General features: G+C 41.8%; 1 protein-coding gene across 2 annotated transcripts in view; it reads left to right on the plus strand.

Annotated features, from left to right (window-relative positions):
• SNCA (synuclein alpha) overlaps nt 1-16,264 on the plus strand; it is a 363,343-nt gene that overhangs the window by 107,309 nt on the left and 239,770 nt on the right. Inside the window, exons 5-6 of one of the 2 annotated variants that reach the window (XM_007529540.3) lie at nt 3,988-4,071; nt 6,618-7,245. In XM_007529540.3, coding sequence (XP_007529602.2) covers nt 3,988-4,071; nt 6,618-6,650 — 117 coding nt within the window. In that variant the 3' untranslated portion in view covers nt 6,651-7,245. Of the gene's footprint in view, nt 1-3,987; nt 4,072-6,617; nt 7,246-16,264 lie in introns of those variants that run through there. The other variant, XM_060187737.1, reaches the window with a different exon arrangement.

Raw genomic sequence — 16,264 nt, forward strand, 5'->3', positions numbered from 1 at the left:
ATACAGGCAAAAATAATGCTTGTGGTCCAGGGGGTAACACCAGAGACGGTGGCCTGGTCCATGCAGGGAAGGGCAGGGGTATCTGAGGAGGAGGTGGAGGTGGAGAGGAAGGTGCAGAGAGTGGCGGAGGGAGAGACGGAAACTGCAGAACAGATTCTTCAGATTCTGCCCTTTCTGGAGAAAAAAGCTTAGACTTAGCCAAGAGAGCAACCTGATCCCTTAATTCCTGAATAGTGCTCTCAAGGATAGCCTCTTTTTTAGTATCTGATCCTTTCAATTCCTTTAAGACTTGCACTGGGGGTGCCGGAGTGGCCCCGCCATCCAGCAACTTGGCTGAGGGAGAGCTGTCCCTTTTCTCTGGTTCCTTAGCCGATGCTGCGCACTGTTTTAATGCAGCAATGATTGCCAGGAACTGAACATCTAGCTCTCTTAATCCTTCAGCTTCCTCCTTGCGGGCTAAATATGCCACACAGGCCCATGACTCCGGGTCATAGATACGCTCTTTCCTAAACCAGGGGGCTACATGAATCACCACATCCCAAAATCGTAGGGCCTGTTTCTTTGATAGCTTTAACGCTCTAGTAGCTAACAAGTTTCGAAAGCACTTAATTGGAGGTTCCTCCTGGGTTGAAAAAAAATTCCCCATGTCTGTTTAGCTCAGAAATTAGGTGAGGGTCTAGGCAAATGTTACAAAATTTGGATAGGAGGAAAGATTAGGTCAGACTCGTTAAGATTCAACGGGGGAAGAATACTCAGTTTCTCAGAGCCTGGCCAGGGTTCTGTTCCACTGAGGTTCTCCCTCTGTATCCTCTCCACGAGCTTCCCTGGAGTGTGAAAAGAAAGGGATAAGGAGAGAAAGATCACAGGGGCTCAAACGAGAGCCTTGGGGTTACCTTTCCTATGTGCTTCTCTATGTCTTGATTTCCTGAAGTCACGGTCCTGATCCCCTCGGTTGGGCCAGCGTTTTTTTTCAACCGGGTGAAGGCTGATGCCTGATGGGCCGATTTTCCTCTTGAGGTCGGGAAATTCTGCCCCACGCTCTGGGCGCCAGATTTCGGGGTGTCTCTCTCCTTCTCCGGCAGTGTGGCCTCCAGGGGAAAGGTAACGGGCTGGTTCTTTCTTGCTCATGATAGGGGTGACACAAAGTAAAAGACACCAGGGGACTCTTAGCGTGAATCTAGAATCTGAGTCCTTGAATCCCAGAATCCTAGAGTCCGTTTATTAGCAAATAACATGGACATGAGTTAAATAGAAAAGCAATGAAGTTAATTATTGTTGAAATATGACAGAAATTACAGGTTTCTTAATAGCCAGCATGCCCCTATGGTAGGGGGCTGGTATGACAGGAATTGACGAGATACAAGACAGTTATTCTCCATGACACAAGCAACTTAATTATCCAAAGGTATTTGAGAGAAGCATAGGGGTTAAACCCGTAGGGTGAGACAGAAAGAAGATGGATATCAAAAGGCCATATAGTTTGGAATTTCTCTTTTCTGGGGTCTGAGGTGTGTGATGAAGTGTGTGATAAGGTGTGTTCTTCTGTGATCAGAAGGTGACTTTGAATAAGTGAATCATGTGGCCTGCAGTTAATGGAGGGAAGTACTGTGGTATCTGTGGGCCTGAGAGTCGAGAAGGAAAGAACCAAGTCTGAGTTTCCCCCCTTATGCTCACCTCGGTTGAGAGAGACTTACCAAGAGGTTATCTTCTCAGACCTCCATCCAAAGATGGGGGTGGTTCTCCCTAAGCTCTATCAGGCTTACACATGTTACCAACACTCTCCATCTTTCCTCTTCCCTCTGAATTTATCTCTATCTATATCCAGTAAGTAATTAAAAATAAAATATTAAAATAAATAAATTGTAACCCATGATTTGTATTTACCTTGTAAATTTAATGTATAATTACTGAATAAAAGTCCTTTTTCTATTTTGTTATTTTTTACAGCTTTTATTTTTGCCTTTGCATCTGAATTCTTTTTCTTTCAAAGACGCAGGCATGAAAGCCTCTTTGCATAATCAGTGTGCTATCTCCCCCCATGGTATCTGAATTCTACATCAGCTACAGTCACAATATTTATAACACTATAGTCTGCTGAACATTTAGTCATAAATAAGTTCTTGCTTTATTATATATACACACATATACATACTTTTTATATCATGGTAATAAATGTCTTCATAATAACATGTACAGTAGTTGGATTGTATATATCTTTAAGGTGCCAGGGAAGAATTTGGGGTCTCACACATTCATGAGGCTACTGGCCCTCCTTTCTGGCCCAACTTTTTTTATTAGTGATTTAATAAGATAATGATTCTAAGATAACATAAGTACAATTCCACACAATTCCTTTCACCAGAGTTCCCTGTCCCATCCCCTCCATTGGAAGCTTCCCTATTCTTTACCTCTCTGGGAGTATGGACCTAAATTCTTTATGGGGTGCAGAAAGTAGGAGTTCTGGCTTCTGTGATTGCTTCTCCACTGGACATGGGCATTGGCAGGTGGAACCATACCCCCAGCCTGTTTCTATCTTTCCCTAATGGGGTAGGGCTCTGGAGAGGTGAGGTTGTCTGCCCAGGGAAGTCAGGATGGTGTCACAGTAGTGCCTACAACTTAGTGTCTGAAAGGCAGTAAGATATAAAGCAGGACAAATTGTTTAATAAACAGGATCCCAAAGGTAGGACTAAAACTGATGAAATTAGGGATTGTCATGTGGGAAGAGGCTAGGAAATCTATTTTAGGTATGTTCCAAGGGGCCTATGACTTTACGAATTTTTGCCTGAGCTTGATAGTTAACATGCAGGTGGGCTAAAAGTACTGTCTGGGAAGATGGTATCAGAATTGAGGATGGGCCTAGAAAACAGGATTAGGGCTGAGAGTAGCTCCAAAATATGAGGAAAGTATATAAATACCATTAGCTGTTATCCCCATTGGTTTGACTTAGGGCTCATATCTATTCATTTTTAACACAGGAGCCTGTGTAACTTGAGTCCTTGTCAGTCTGAGCTCGCAGTCCATGGTCACAGCTGGAAAGATTTTAGGCTGCACTCATTTCAGGACCAGTCTTCCTTGAGTGGCAGACTAAGGCTGACCAAGCCTCCTTTTAGAGAGTGGGGCAGTTCCTACCATTGCTGCTCTACATTGAGGGCAAGGAACTAGAGGGACCTCAAAAGGGCTTATGATTTTGTTCCTGATGGAAGTGACCAGTGATGGTGGAGAGAGGAATCTATTAGAGGTCTAGGCCCATCATATATTTGTAGGAATCCAAGGATTCCCTGACTAGAGCCCCAGATGATGGGATGTCTGGTCCAGTTTTTACTTCTATAGTTTAGCAACACAGAGAGAGAAAGGGAGGGGGAGCTGGAGAGAGAGACCAAATACCACCAACCTCCATGTGGTTCCTTGGTGCTACCCATAGTTCTGTCATGCCTTGTACCTTGAAGGCCTGTGTTGTATCTCTGAGTCATCTTCTGAGCCTCTGAATGACATCTTTATTATTTTACTTTATTTCCTATGACATAAAAGAAATAATCTCACATGAGAGATAAAGAGAGAATCAAGATTACGACATTGGTACATGTGGCACCAGGAATCTAACCAGAAACTCTGAGCACAGAAGACCCATACCAGTTGAGCAACTTCCCTGATCACACACTATCTTTTTATTTCTTCACTATAATTCAGAATATTTACATGAACAAATGTTATGACAGTTACTGATGTTATGGGAAACATCTTTGTATAGCATTTCCTAGATAGTGACTTTACTGGGGCAAAATAAATTGAACACTTTAGAGCGAAGAACACAGCTTCATATTTTTTTTTCCCAAGACAGTATAGAGCTTGGGATTCTAGAAGATATATGGAATGACATTCTGATAGCATCACCATTGTACATCAGATGTTTTCAAAGTATGTTTGATTTTTTAAAAGTGAAAAAATATCTGTACTCCTCCCTTTCTTTGTTTCCCACCTCAATATTAGAGTGAAGAAGGAATCCCACAGGAAGGAATTCTGGAAGATATGCCCATGGATCCTGACAATGAGGCTTATGAAATGCCTTCTGAGGTACTGTAAGTTTTTGTTATATATGTGGGGATATCTATATATGTCATTTGTCTATCTATCTATCATATGTGTGTGTGTGTGTGTGTATCTCTAAGCTGTAGTTGGGTATTTCCATTGAGAAGTGCTGCAAGTTTATTATTGTCCAGTATCCATGATGTTCTACTTAGTGAAAGTGACTTAGTCTCTAGATGGGTAAGTTGACCAATGCAGGACATGTGGTTTTATCATCATAGAGGTCTGAGTAAAGGCAGCAACAGCCACAGAGACTATATGGGACTCTGAGAGCTTACCACATATGTTTTTACTTTTGCCAGTTCATTATACACTTGCACAATAAAGTTTTCCAACCCCTGTACTAGGCAATACTTTTGTATTTTGAATTATGTGAAAGTATATTTTGTTTTCATCAGAATTCTGAGAATAAAGTTGTTACTTAGAAGAGTTAGTCTGACTACTATAGGTAAGACCATTAATCATTATTTATTTATTTATTTATTTATTTATATTTATAAAAAGGAAATACTGACAAAAACATAGGATAAGAGGGGTGCAACTCCACACAGTTCCCACCACCAAAACTCTGGATACCATCCCCTCCTTTGATAGGTTTCCTATTCTTTATTTCTCTGGGAGTATGGACCCAGGGTCATTATGGGGTACAGAAGGTGGAAGGTCTGGCTCTTGTAATTGCTTCCCCACTGAACATGGGTGTTGGTAGGTTGATCCATACTCCCAGCCTGTCTCTCTCTTTCCCTAGAGGGGCAGGGCTCTGGGGAAGCAGAGCTATAGGACACATTGGTGGGGTTGGTTTGTCTACCCAGGGAAATTCAGTTGGCATCATGTTAGCATCTGGAACCTGGTGGCTGAAAAAAAGAGTTAACATATAAAGCCAAACAAATTGTTGAGTAATCATGAATCTAAAGACTGGAATAGTGAAGATGAAAATTTGGGGTCTCTGTTTTGAAGATAGCTAGTAGGCCTATTTTAGTTATATTCCAAAGGGCCCATGACTATACTAGTTTGTTTGTTTGTTTGTTTGTTTTCTGAGCCTGACATCTGATATGCAGGTGGACCCAAGTTATTGTCTGGGATGATGATGTTATGGCTGGCAAAAGGACCAGAAAGCTGGGTCAGGGAAGCAAGTAGCTCCCAAATATGGGAAAGGTGTATAAATATTGTTGTCTGTAAACCCCATCAATTTGATCTGGCACAATAGTTTTCAGTGAGTCAATAATTGAAGCAAGCAAGTAGAAAGTTCTAAAAAGACACCATAAAGTTCATAATGAAATAGTTTCTACTTAGACTTAGAAACCCTCCTTACCTACTTCCTATTATACTTCCCTCATTCACTCCAAAGCTAACCTTATCAAAGTAAGGACTACAAAAGCTGCATAAGAGCAAGAGGCTGGCATACTTCAATGATGACTCTTTAGTCACTATCAGGCCACCCCATCAGCTGAGGCCCTAGTCAGGCAGTCCTAAGATTCCCAAACAGACATGATGGGCCTAGCCCTTGAATAGATCCCTTTCTCCATTGTCACTGGTCATCTCCATCAGGAACAACACAATGGGCCACTTTGTGGGTCCCCATAGGACCTTGCCCTCAATGTAGATCAACAATGGTAGAGAATGTTCTCTCCTGGGAGGGGAGGCTGGATAACATACTCTATCAACCACCTGAGGAGATGGGTCCTGAAATTGGGGCAGCTTGGAATGTTCCTACTCATGACCACAGACTATAAGCTCAGATGTACAGGGATGCAGAGGTTACATAGCCTCCTGAGCTGAATATGGGCCCCAGATCAAATTGATGGAGTATTTTATTTATTTTTAAAAATAACTATGTAATTGTTTTTTAATGAACAAAAAATAACAGGGAGAAAGATAAAGAGAGAGAGAGAGACCAGACCCCTGGTCAGCTCTGGCTTATGGTGGTGCTGAGGATTGAACTTGGGACCTGAGAGACTTAAGCATGAAAGACTTTTGTATTATCATTATGCTATCTCCCCAACCTTCCATTAATATTTTATATTGAAGAAGTTATCTGGATATTATGTGGATAAGTGATGATCTGTGGCATAGAAGAAATAAGAAATCACTGAAGTCATAAATGAAGATGCCATCTCCAATTGGGAGAGAAAAAGAAGAGACAATGTAACTTGTTTTTATAAATATTTAGATCAGTTTCCTTCTAGAATATAGTGTCTCTTAGACCACCTGATTAATTTCAGCAAGTTGACCATGTGGACAAAACTGAATGCTGGAATTGGCCGATTACTCTGCCCCACAGGGCTGGTTGATAGGATTGTTAGATGTCATCTCTGGAAGAAAACTCAAATCCTCAGAACTCTGACCACATACTCAAAACTCTTTCATAACAGACAACTAAAGTGACAGTATCTGTAAAGGAAGAGTTGCTATAGTTCCCACCTTAATTTTAAGTGGTACACCATGTCCTAGCTCACTTGTCGTAAATCCTTGACAAGCATCATTTATACTAACTTTGCACCTTGTCCTTCTGATCCCCCCCCCCCCCGCCATTTTAGGAAGGATGCCAGGACTATGAACCAGAAGCCTAGGAAACAACTTCACTCCCAGCTCCCTCAGGTCTGCTGACAGATGTTGCCCCTGTACCAGTGCTCTGTTCCAACGTGCCCACCCAGCCATCACTGTTCCTTGGAGTTTTTACAGTGTGTGAACTCCTGCATCAGCATCAACTGGAGTGTCCACACCTGCACCCCACTTGGCATTTCGGTGCTCCCCCCGTCACTGGAGTGAATATATAGTAGCAGGCCTCCCCTGTGCTGTGGACATTGTAGCTTCCAATCTAAAACATCAAAGCAAATTAAAACCATCTTGGTGGCTACCTTCCAATTCTCCACTAATTTTTTTCTTTTTTGCCATTTGTTGTTGCTGCTGCTGTTGAGAAGTTGTGAGTGATTTCCCATAATGTGAGATTTTTTTAGATGTCCTTTAATAATCCTTCCTGTCTGAAGATAGCGATGTATGGTGACATCTATTGTCATATCCAGTTCTTCTGAACATGTGCTCATGTGACTAAGCATCTATAAATACTCGCTCTGACATTTCGCCTCCTCCTGTTTTGTTTTATTAACGTGTTTGTATATAAATGGTGAAAATGGAAATAAAATGGTCTCTCATTATACAAAAGTATTTCCTTTGATTCCATTCTCTCTTTAATAATCAAACTGTGCTCATACTCTTACATGATGAAAGCTGACTTAGTTAGCTATAGAGCTGTTGACAGATGCAGGGAGAAGTGGAGTTTCTGAGGAGTTCTGGAGCAAAGATAGACCATTTGCTCTGTTCCCAGAATCCCTTAGGGAAGCCCGGCTCAAAGTGTATCCTGGTGAGCACAGGAACCTTCTGTGGCTGTTCTGAAATAGTGGGCCCCCTGGAAGGAGAAGTCTAAAGAGGTGTTTAAACTACATTCTCTTTAGGTACTCATGACACACAAGCACATTATAGACTGAAGGAGCTTAATTAACTTTGCTTTATCCAATATTTCCTCTTAGAATCACAAAGTTCTGGTGAAATAGCCATTTGGACAGTGTGCTGCTCTGCCATGTGGGCCACCCAGGCCTGAGTTCTGCTGCCACCACATGGAAAGAAATTGAGGAGTATTGGTTTCTTCTTCTCCTTTCCTTTTCCTTCTCCTTCTCCTCCTCCTCCTTCTTCTTCTTCTTCACCTTTCTCTCTCTCTCTCTCTCTCTCTCTCTCTCTTCCTGTCTGAAAAAGTTGACCTGGAATGGTGAAACTCCAGGAGACTACCAAAGAGAAAGAAATCAGAAAGACTTAGGAGGTGACACAGTGGGTGAAGTATTAAACCTTCAAGTGCAAGATCTTGAGTTTAAGCCACAGATTTCCATATGTCAGTGATGCTCTAGTCTCTTCTCCCTCTCTCTTTCTTATAAATTGTTTAAGAATAAATAAATAAATACATAAATAAATAGATAATCAAAGGGGACTGGGCAATGATACACCCACTAAGAACACATATTATGGTGTACAAGGACCCGGTTCAAACCCTGGCTCCCCACCTGCAAGGGAAAAGCTCTAGGAGTGGTGAAGCAGGGGTGCCAGTGTCTATCTTTCTCTCTCCCTCTCTGTCTCCCTCACCCCTCTCAATTTCTCTGTCCAACACAAATAAGAGAAAAAAAAAATGACCAACAAGAGTTGTGGATTCATAGTGCCAGCACTGAACCCCAGGAATACGTGGTGACAATAAAAAATAAAGAAATATATAAAGCAGAAACACAGTGTAGAACTTGGACAGGGTTTGGTGTATTGAACTCTGGGATGTGGGGGTGATTTTCCAGTTCACTGTAGGGGATGGGGTGGGGAAACAGACCTTTAGTGTTGGGAGTGGTGTGAAAGTATATTCCTGTTAACTTATAATCTTATATATCACTATTAATTCAATATTCCAGAGGAAAAATAGATGGAATATTTGAAGTTTTATAACTGCCTACATTTTAGCTTGAGTATCAATTATTTTAAGCATATAATGTAAAAAAATTATAAACTGATTTCTGACTTTGGGCTTAAATTATTTAGGTAGTTCTGAATATAAGTTGTTTTAAATAAATAAATAGTCATAAACCTTTGCCCTACCCTCCTCCTCGTCCCCCCCCCCCCCGACCCTTTAGTCCAAGAAATACCTTTAAATATCTCTGGAAACCACTAGATTATCATTTTAAGGAGTACCTAAAAATTCTGTAACTACATGAGAATTTTAAGTGTATGAATCCAAGGGGACTTCTTTAGGAAAGGTCTTTCTATTCAGGGAAGATCTACTATCTCCTCAGAGATGCTAACAATTACTGTGACTGTGAAAAGTCCTCAGTAAACTGATTTAAAAATGATTTAACTTAAAGTGTCCTGGAACCTCACCTCACCTCTCCAAAGCCCTGTCCCACTAGGGAAAGATAGAAATAGGCTGGGGGTATGGATCTTCCTGCCAATGACCACATCCAGTGGAAGTCATGAGACATATACCCAATGGAATACTACTCTGCAATGTAAAAGGACTCTATTGAGTCCTTTGAGACAAAATCTGTGGAACTGGAGGTGACTATGCTTAGTGAACTAAGGAAGGAAGTAAAAGACAGCTACCAGATTGTTTCACTGATTTGTGAAATATAGAGAACTGAAAAATATAAAATTGAAAAAAAGTATAGAGTCAACCCATATCTAAGCACTTGGGAACTACAGCTATGGTGGTAATAGCTGGGGATATGCTTGGGACACAGAACGTTGGTGGTGTAAAAATCTTGTAAATAGCTATTTACACACACACACACACACACACACGGTACCAGGTGGTGGCACAACTGGTCGAGCACACATGTTACAGTGTGCAAGGATCCAGGTTCAAGCCACCAGTCCTCACTGATGAGAAAGGTTCACAAGTTGTGGAGGAGGGCTGTAGGTGTCTCTCTATCTCTCTTATTCTATCTCCCCCTTCCTCTTGATTTCTGGCTGTCTCTATCCAATAAATAAATAAAGACATTTTTAAGTGAGGAATTCTATTAAAAATGATTTGATTTATGTTTTAAATGAGTCAGGAGAGAAGTGGTTTAGTTACTAAAAAGAAGTCATCAGTCTGGGCTGATGAAATAACTGACTCATGTGCCACCCAGGTTCAAGCCAGTCCCCCATTGTATTCAAGGAAACCACAGTGTTGTGGTCTCTCTCTCTCTCCCCCTCCCTCTCTTTCTCCCTCTCTTTATCTCTCCCTCTCTTTCTCTCTCTCTCTCTTTCTTTCTCTCTCTCTCTATCCCTCTTTGCTTTTAAAAAATAAAAGTTTAATTTTGAAAGAGAATATTCTAGGAGTGCTGAGCAGTTCACCTGCACTCTGATGCATCTTTAGCATTTTCAAGGGAGTCTGTGTGACTATGAGCATGGTCACCACCCAAATTTCCTTTTTGCCTAAGTAGGAGGAGATGACTACAGCTACTAAGCTGTCCTGTGTGGTCTTTAGCTGGAGAGAACTTCCTTGTTTTATTTGGTAATTATTAATGTGTATTGCTAATGGAGAAAAATACATGAAAAATTAAAATAACTTGTGTGTTTGTGTGTGTGTGTGTGTACAAGGTGCATTGTAGTTCTAATAGATATGTAGAAAACAGACCCTGGGGAGGGGCCTGGTGATAGTGTACCTGGTTGAACCCACGTTAGAATGCACAGGGACCCAGGTTCCTATCTGCAGGGGCAAAGCTTTGTGAGTGGTGAAGCAGTGCTGCAGGTGGCTCTCTGTCTCTCTCCGTCTCCATCTCCCTCTCCTTCTCGATTTTTGGCTGTCTCTATCCAATAAATAAAGATAATTAAAAAAGAAAAAGAAAACACCCTGGGGCACTTCCGGGAGGTGTGGTTATGGACTAACATCGAACAGGAACAACAAAGGCTCAACCCTTAAATCAACAAATACAGACAACTATCAAATGCACAAACCTCACTAAACTGCACCTGGGACATCAACAGATACCGAGGCCTCAGGTGGGTACTGGCGTGTGTGGACAGAGTGAGAGGAGGTGCAGGACTGAGGCCAAGCACCCAGAGGCCAGGAGCTCTGGCAACAAACAGCACCATTTTGCCTCTGAGCAGCAGCAGTCCGGTGCTGACTCTGAGGAGGGGGACACCTCGGGTGAGAGTCTGCTGAACTGGTGGTGAGGTCACACCACAGTAGGTGGGGAGAAGCAGGATGGGGGGCTTCCTTACCAATCTGGTCTGCCCCACAAACTAAGACATTCAGAAGGTATTTTAGACGGTGGCTAGCCTAAAGATAAACTGAGCCCTGCTTCTTCAAACACAACTGCCACCTAGTAGCAAGCCTCCAAGACTTAATTTCTGACTGGAATTCTACAAAGTCAAATATACACACTACATAGAGCTAAAAACAGCTCAAGGGGACAATAAGAAACATAACTCCAAACCACCATGGCAGACACCTTGGGGGATGAGTAGCAGTAGTGATTATTGTAGCCAAGTACTGAAAGAAAATTGTGCAGGGGGTTACAGCCCTTTCAGCAAGACTAGCTCAGGCCATTATGCTCCAGGTACCTGACAGGAAGCCCAAGGCCGGTCTGGCCCTAGGTTTACTCATGCACCTGGTTCCAGCTATCTGCTACTCTCCTGCTCCAAGGAGTCTCAGTCATTTCATTGTGGTATTGGGTTAGTATCCAGCCGAACACTGGGGAGTGTGGTTGGGCACTCCAGGGAAGAGTTTACAAAGCCTCCCCACTGGTGTGAGATGCAGACCTGTTTCTCCATCCTGGCTCATCCAGAAGTTACCTGTCCCTGACTCTCCTAGTTAATATTTCCTTACAACTGAACTAAGTATATCCTGATGATAGGATTTCTCTGTTTTCAGTGGAAGATAAAAATACTAAGATAATAGAATTTTACAGTAAAGCAGACTTTGTCATTCTTTGTTAAATTACAGGTACTTGAGCTGGGAAATAGTTTAATGGTTATGAAAACAGACTTTCATGCCTGAGGTGCCAAAAGTCCCAGGTTCAATCCCAGGCATTACCATAAACTAGAGCTGAGCAGTGCTCTTGTAAATAAATAAGTAAATGATACTTGACTTCTTCATATAGCGTACGCATCTGGTATAACTAGTGATGACTAGTTGACTTACAAATCTGCATATTTAAATCAGATCAATACTTTAATGTTTTATGTAAGATTTTTGGGGGGTGTATTTTATAAATACAGTAGTGCTGTTATTTGCCTTTGACTAATTTTGATTTGAAGACTCCAAATTCAATAGAACTGATTATAGCACTAATGCTATATCTAAATGAGGTCTCATCTAAGGCCATACCACCTTGAACATGCCCAATCTCTTCTGATCTCTGAAGCTAAGTGAGGTCTCAGTTCTTGATTTTCCAAGCTGTTCTTCAGTGGCTCTTTGGTGATACTTTGATATCTTTGATTCTCTTAAATCCCAAAGCACACATGGCATATTGGCACACAGTTAAAAAAATAAAAGTTGTTCAGGCCAGTTTAGACCTCCAGTACTTTTGTCTGATCTACTTCTAAGTCAAGTGGACTACAAAAGTTATTTCTAAATGTTGATCTCCCAACTCTGCTATGAACCTTAGGAAAAAAATGTCCCTACAGTTCCCCAAAGGTCACTGACTGGAAGGTCTCAGGGTTTCTATGGCAACACAGCAGGAGCTGGTGCCTTGGAATGGGGCTGCATTTTAATGAGGTTCCTCCAGAGCCTCCTGACTGCATTAGCAGGTGAACTGAACCCTGAGGCTGCCAGGTAGCTCCCAGGGAGGAGAGCTAACCCATGTCTGTAAATGTTAGTGTTGAGCTGGGCTCTACTCTAAACAAGCTCAGGAGCAAGTCTATATTTATCCTAGAAAAGAAGGTGATCCTCTGCCTGGAGCAGCTGGGGTGAGTTGTTTAATCAGACTGGCAGTAGTGTAAATGAAAATTCTAGAACTGTACTCAGCTGGGTCTGACTCCTCCTCTTGCCTTGAGCAAACTGCCTCATCTCTTGGTGCCTCCATTTGTCTGTAGAGACAGGTGACTAGAGTGGGAGCTGACCCCACTGTTAATGAATTAGTGTTGCCTTGAGAACTAGTAGGATTACAACTACTCACTACCTGACTTAAAAAGACACAGTTTAGTGGAGTTATAATGGAAATGTTGTCAAAATAAATAACATTGATTCAAAAGGATATATGCATCGCCACGTTTATAGCGGCTTTATTCACAATACAAAAACCTGGAAACAGCAAAAATACATCAGTCATCCACAGATGACTGGATAAAAAGTTATAGGGTGGGAGTTGGGCAGTAGTGCAGCAGGTTAAGCGCATGTGGCACGAAGCACAAGGAACCAGCATAAGGATCCTGGTTTGAGCCCTGGCTCCCCACCTGCAGGGGAATCACTTCACAAGCGGTGAAGCAGGTCTGCAGGTGTCTATCTTTCTCTCCTCCCTCTCTGTTTTCCCCTCCTCTCTTGATTTCTCTCTGTCCTATCTAACAATAATGACATCAATAACTACAACAATAAAAAGGGCAACAAAAGGGAAAATAAATAAATATAAAATAATTTTTAAAAAGTTATGGGGCATACTCTACAGAGTATTATGCAGCAATATAAAGGGATGATAGTGTGTCCTTTGGGATACAGTGGATGGGAATGGAGAAGATTATGCTCAGTGAAGCAAGTAAGGAGATGAAGGTCAACTGTAGAATGGTTTCATTCGTACGTGGAATATAGAGAATTGAGTATACAAATGTGCAAAAAAAAGTCAACTCATATCTAAGACTGGGAGAACTGTAGTGGCTATCTATGGGGGTGGGGATGGGGACACAGACCTTTGGTGATGGAAGTGGTGAAAAAAATAAACAACAACAAGTATGTTATAAATATATACTAAGCTCTGTATGATATAGCCAGTCTGGATATGAAATGTTGTTGGCACTTGGTGTAACTCCAGAAAGAAAGCTAACACAATGGGAGCCCTGGCTAAGAAGAACTCTGCAAACCCCCTGATGGCATTTTGGTTTACTTTGTCACAATCTGAAGAGAACACGCATCCAAATGCTACACTGATGGTCTGGCCTTATCAGACCTTGTTCCAGATTCTTACACATAGCTTCTCAGGCATCATTCTCATGACAAGTATTCCTCAGTGTCATAGAAACAGCTTACTTAAGGTAATGCCTTGGAAATAACAGTGTTTTCTAGATAATAGGCTTCTTTTTATAGAGGATAATTTATATTGACAGTTTGTAATTGACTTGAATTCCTCTGGCAGCTTCTGTGCCTACAGTCCTCTCCAGCCCCACTCCCACACACCTGTCAGCAGCTCTAGGCAGACTAGCCCTGGAAACTTGCATATTTAACTGAGAAATATGATCAATATGAATGTCTTGATATTTCTTTTTCTTTTATTTTTTTATTGCTACTATGGTTATTACTGGGGCTCATTGCCTACACAACAAATCCATCACTTCTGGTGACCTTTTTTCTTTTTCTTTTATTTAATAGGACATAAATTGAAAGGGGAGGTGGAGAGGGAGGGAGAGAGGGGGAAAGATTGGGAGGAAGAGAGGGAGAGAGCAAAGAAACACTTGTAGCCCTATTTCACAACTCATGAAGGTTTCCCCCTGCAGGTGGGGACCTGGGTATGAAGCTGTGTCCCTACATATAATAATGTGTGAGTTCAACCATTTGCTTCATAGCCTGGCCTTGCACTGAATTTTCTGTCTTTAATATGCAAGAGTTCCATGTATCTGACTTCTCAGTGCGTTTGATATATATCCAACTTAGCTCCATAAACTTGAAACCTGACATGAAAGAAACAGGCTTAAGAGGGAAGTTCATAACCATACAAACACAATCAGAAACAAAGAAAAAAGCTCAAATAAACAACCTGATTGCACAGCTTAAAGACTAAGAAGAACAAAGGAAGCCCAAAGCAACCAGAAGGACTGAAATAATTAAAGTTAGGGCAGAAATAAATAACACTGAAAATAAGAAAGCCATACAAAAGATCAATGAAAGTAAATGTTGGTTCTTCGAAAGGGTAAACAAAATCAACAAACTTTTAGCCAGACTCAGAAGACAAAAAAGGAGAAGACCCAGGGGTTCCAGGAAGATGGCGGACTGAGAAGCTGCTAGCAGCATGTGTGCTCTGATCACATCTTCTGGAAACGGTAGGATTTTATGCCTTTAGCAGGCCAGTCAATAAGGGGTCCTAGTGGTGACACCAAAGAGGTGACTATAATTTAATTTGGGTTAAGAATTAGAATAAAGGTGGCACGGACTAGCGGGCGGGCTGCTCCAGACTTCCCAGGTGGCAGCGGGCAAGGCGGGTGCGCCGGGCATTGTCCTCCGCCCAGGAAGGTGGCTCCTCCGCCAGTTGCAGAGCGCTGCTGGGTGGCCAGCAGAGGACCCGGAGGGAGCACTGTAGCTCGGGGCTTTCTCTTGGGAGTCTCCAGGGACCACCGCGACCCTGAGGGCGGATCCAAAGACTTCTTAAGTATAGCTCTCATTGGATCAAAGGACTTGGAGCTAGTTTTCATTTTCGAGAAATCCTTTTAAAAAAGTCTAGCGGGGGGGTTTCCCGGAAGATGGCGGACTGAGAAGCTGCTAGCCGCTGAGCTCTGAACACATCTCCTAGAAACAGTAGGATTTTCTGCCTTTAGCAGGCCAGCCAATAAGGGGCCATAGTGGTGACACCAAGGAGGTGACTATAACTTAATTTGGGTTAAGAATTAGAGTAGGGGAAAAAAATTCTTTTTTCTTCCTTTTAATTTTCAAGCATACCTCCTTCCCCCCACCCCCATAAGCAATCCCTGGGGACCAGCTCCTAGCAGGAAACCCCATACCACCAAACAGGGTGCTTTTTTGAATTCACTGATACACATTTGGGAATTTCCTTGCACTGCTCTTTAATTACAACTCTTTTTCTTATCTTCTCCCTTTTCTCTCTCTTGTCTCTCTCTCTCTCTTTTTTTTAATCTTGTCATACACTTCTTCCTTCTTCTTTGCCTTTCTAATTTGTGAATTATTTTGGGGAAGAAATCTGACTCAGAGTAGACTCTCTATGTGTGTATGTCTGCTCTAGTTCCCTTTCCCCTCTTGTTACCCCTAGAATATACAGTGAATAGTAGATTTGCATAACTGTCTATTCCTGCTATCCTTTCTTTCTTTTCTCTTTCTTCACTGGGATTTGGTTACTATTTTTTCACAGACTGGAGAAATTGTTTGGCTAACTGGTAATGATTAAACTACTTCAATACTTACTTCAGTTGCTACTGTAATTCTGGAGGTTGGTGAGTGCAATTGTCATAAAGTTATTTAGTACAGTGTTACTTGTACTCAAGACACAACAACTGAGGAACAACAAAGCATAAAAAAAGAAAGACATAAATAGAAAATGGGTAGATCAAAAACAAATAAAACTGCTACTCCAATGAATTAAGACAAGAGCCCAGAAGAAACTACAAATCAGCCAGAAGTAACCATAGATAAGAAAAGTATGCAAGCAATAATAAACTTATTAATCACAGAAATGAAAACAACATTGGAGGAAAGGAATGGCAGTATTAGGGAAACAACAGTTGAGACCCCCAAGGAAAATACTGATTATCTTGAGGCAATTAGAGAACTAAAAGCTGAAATAGCTGTAATGAAGAA

The sequence above is a fragment of the Erinaceus europaeus genome, chromosome 3 (assembly GCF_950295315.1).
Source record: "Erinaceus europaeus chromosome 3, mEriEur2.1, whole genome shotgun sequence".
Taxonomy (NCBI): Eukaryota; Metazoa; Chordata; class Mammalia; order Eulipotyphla; family Erinaceidae; genus Erinaceus; species Erinaceus europaeus.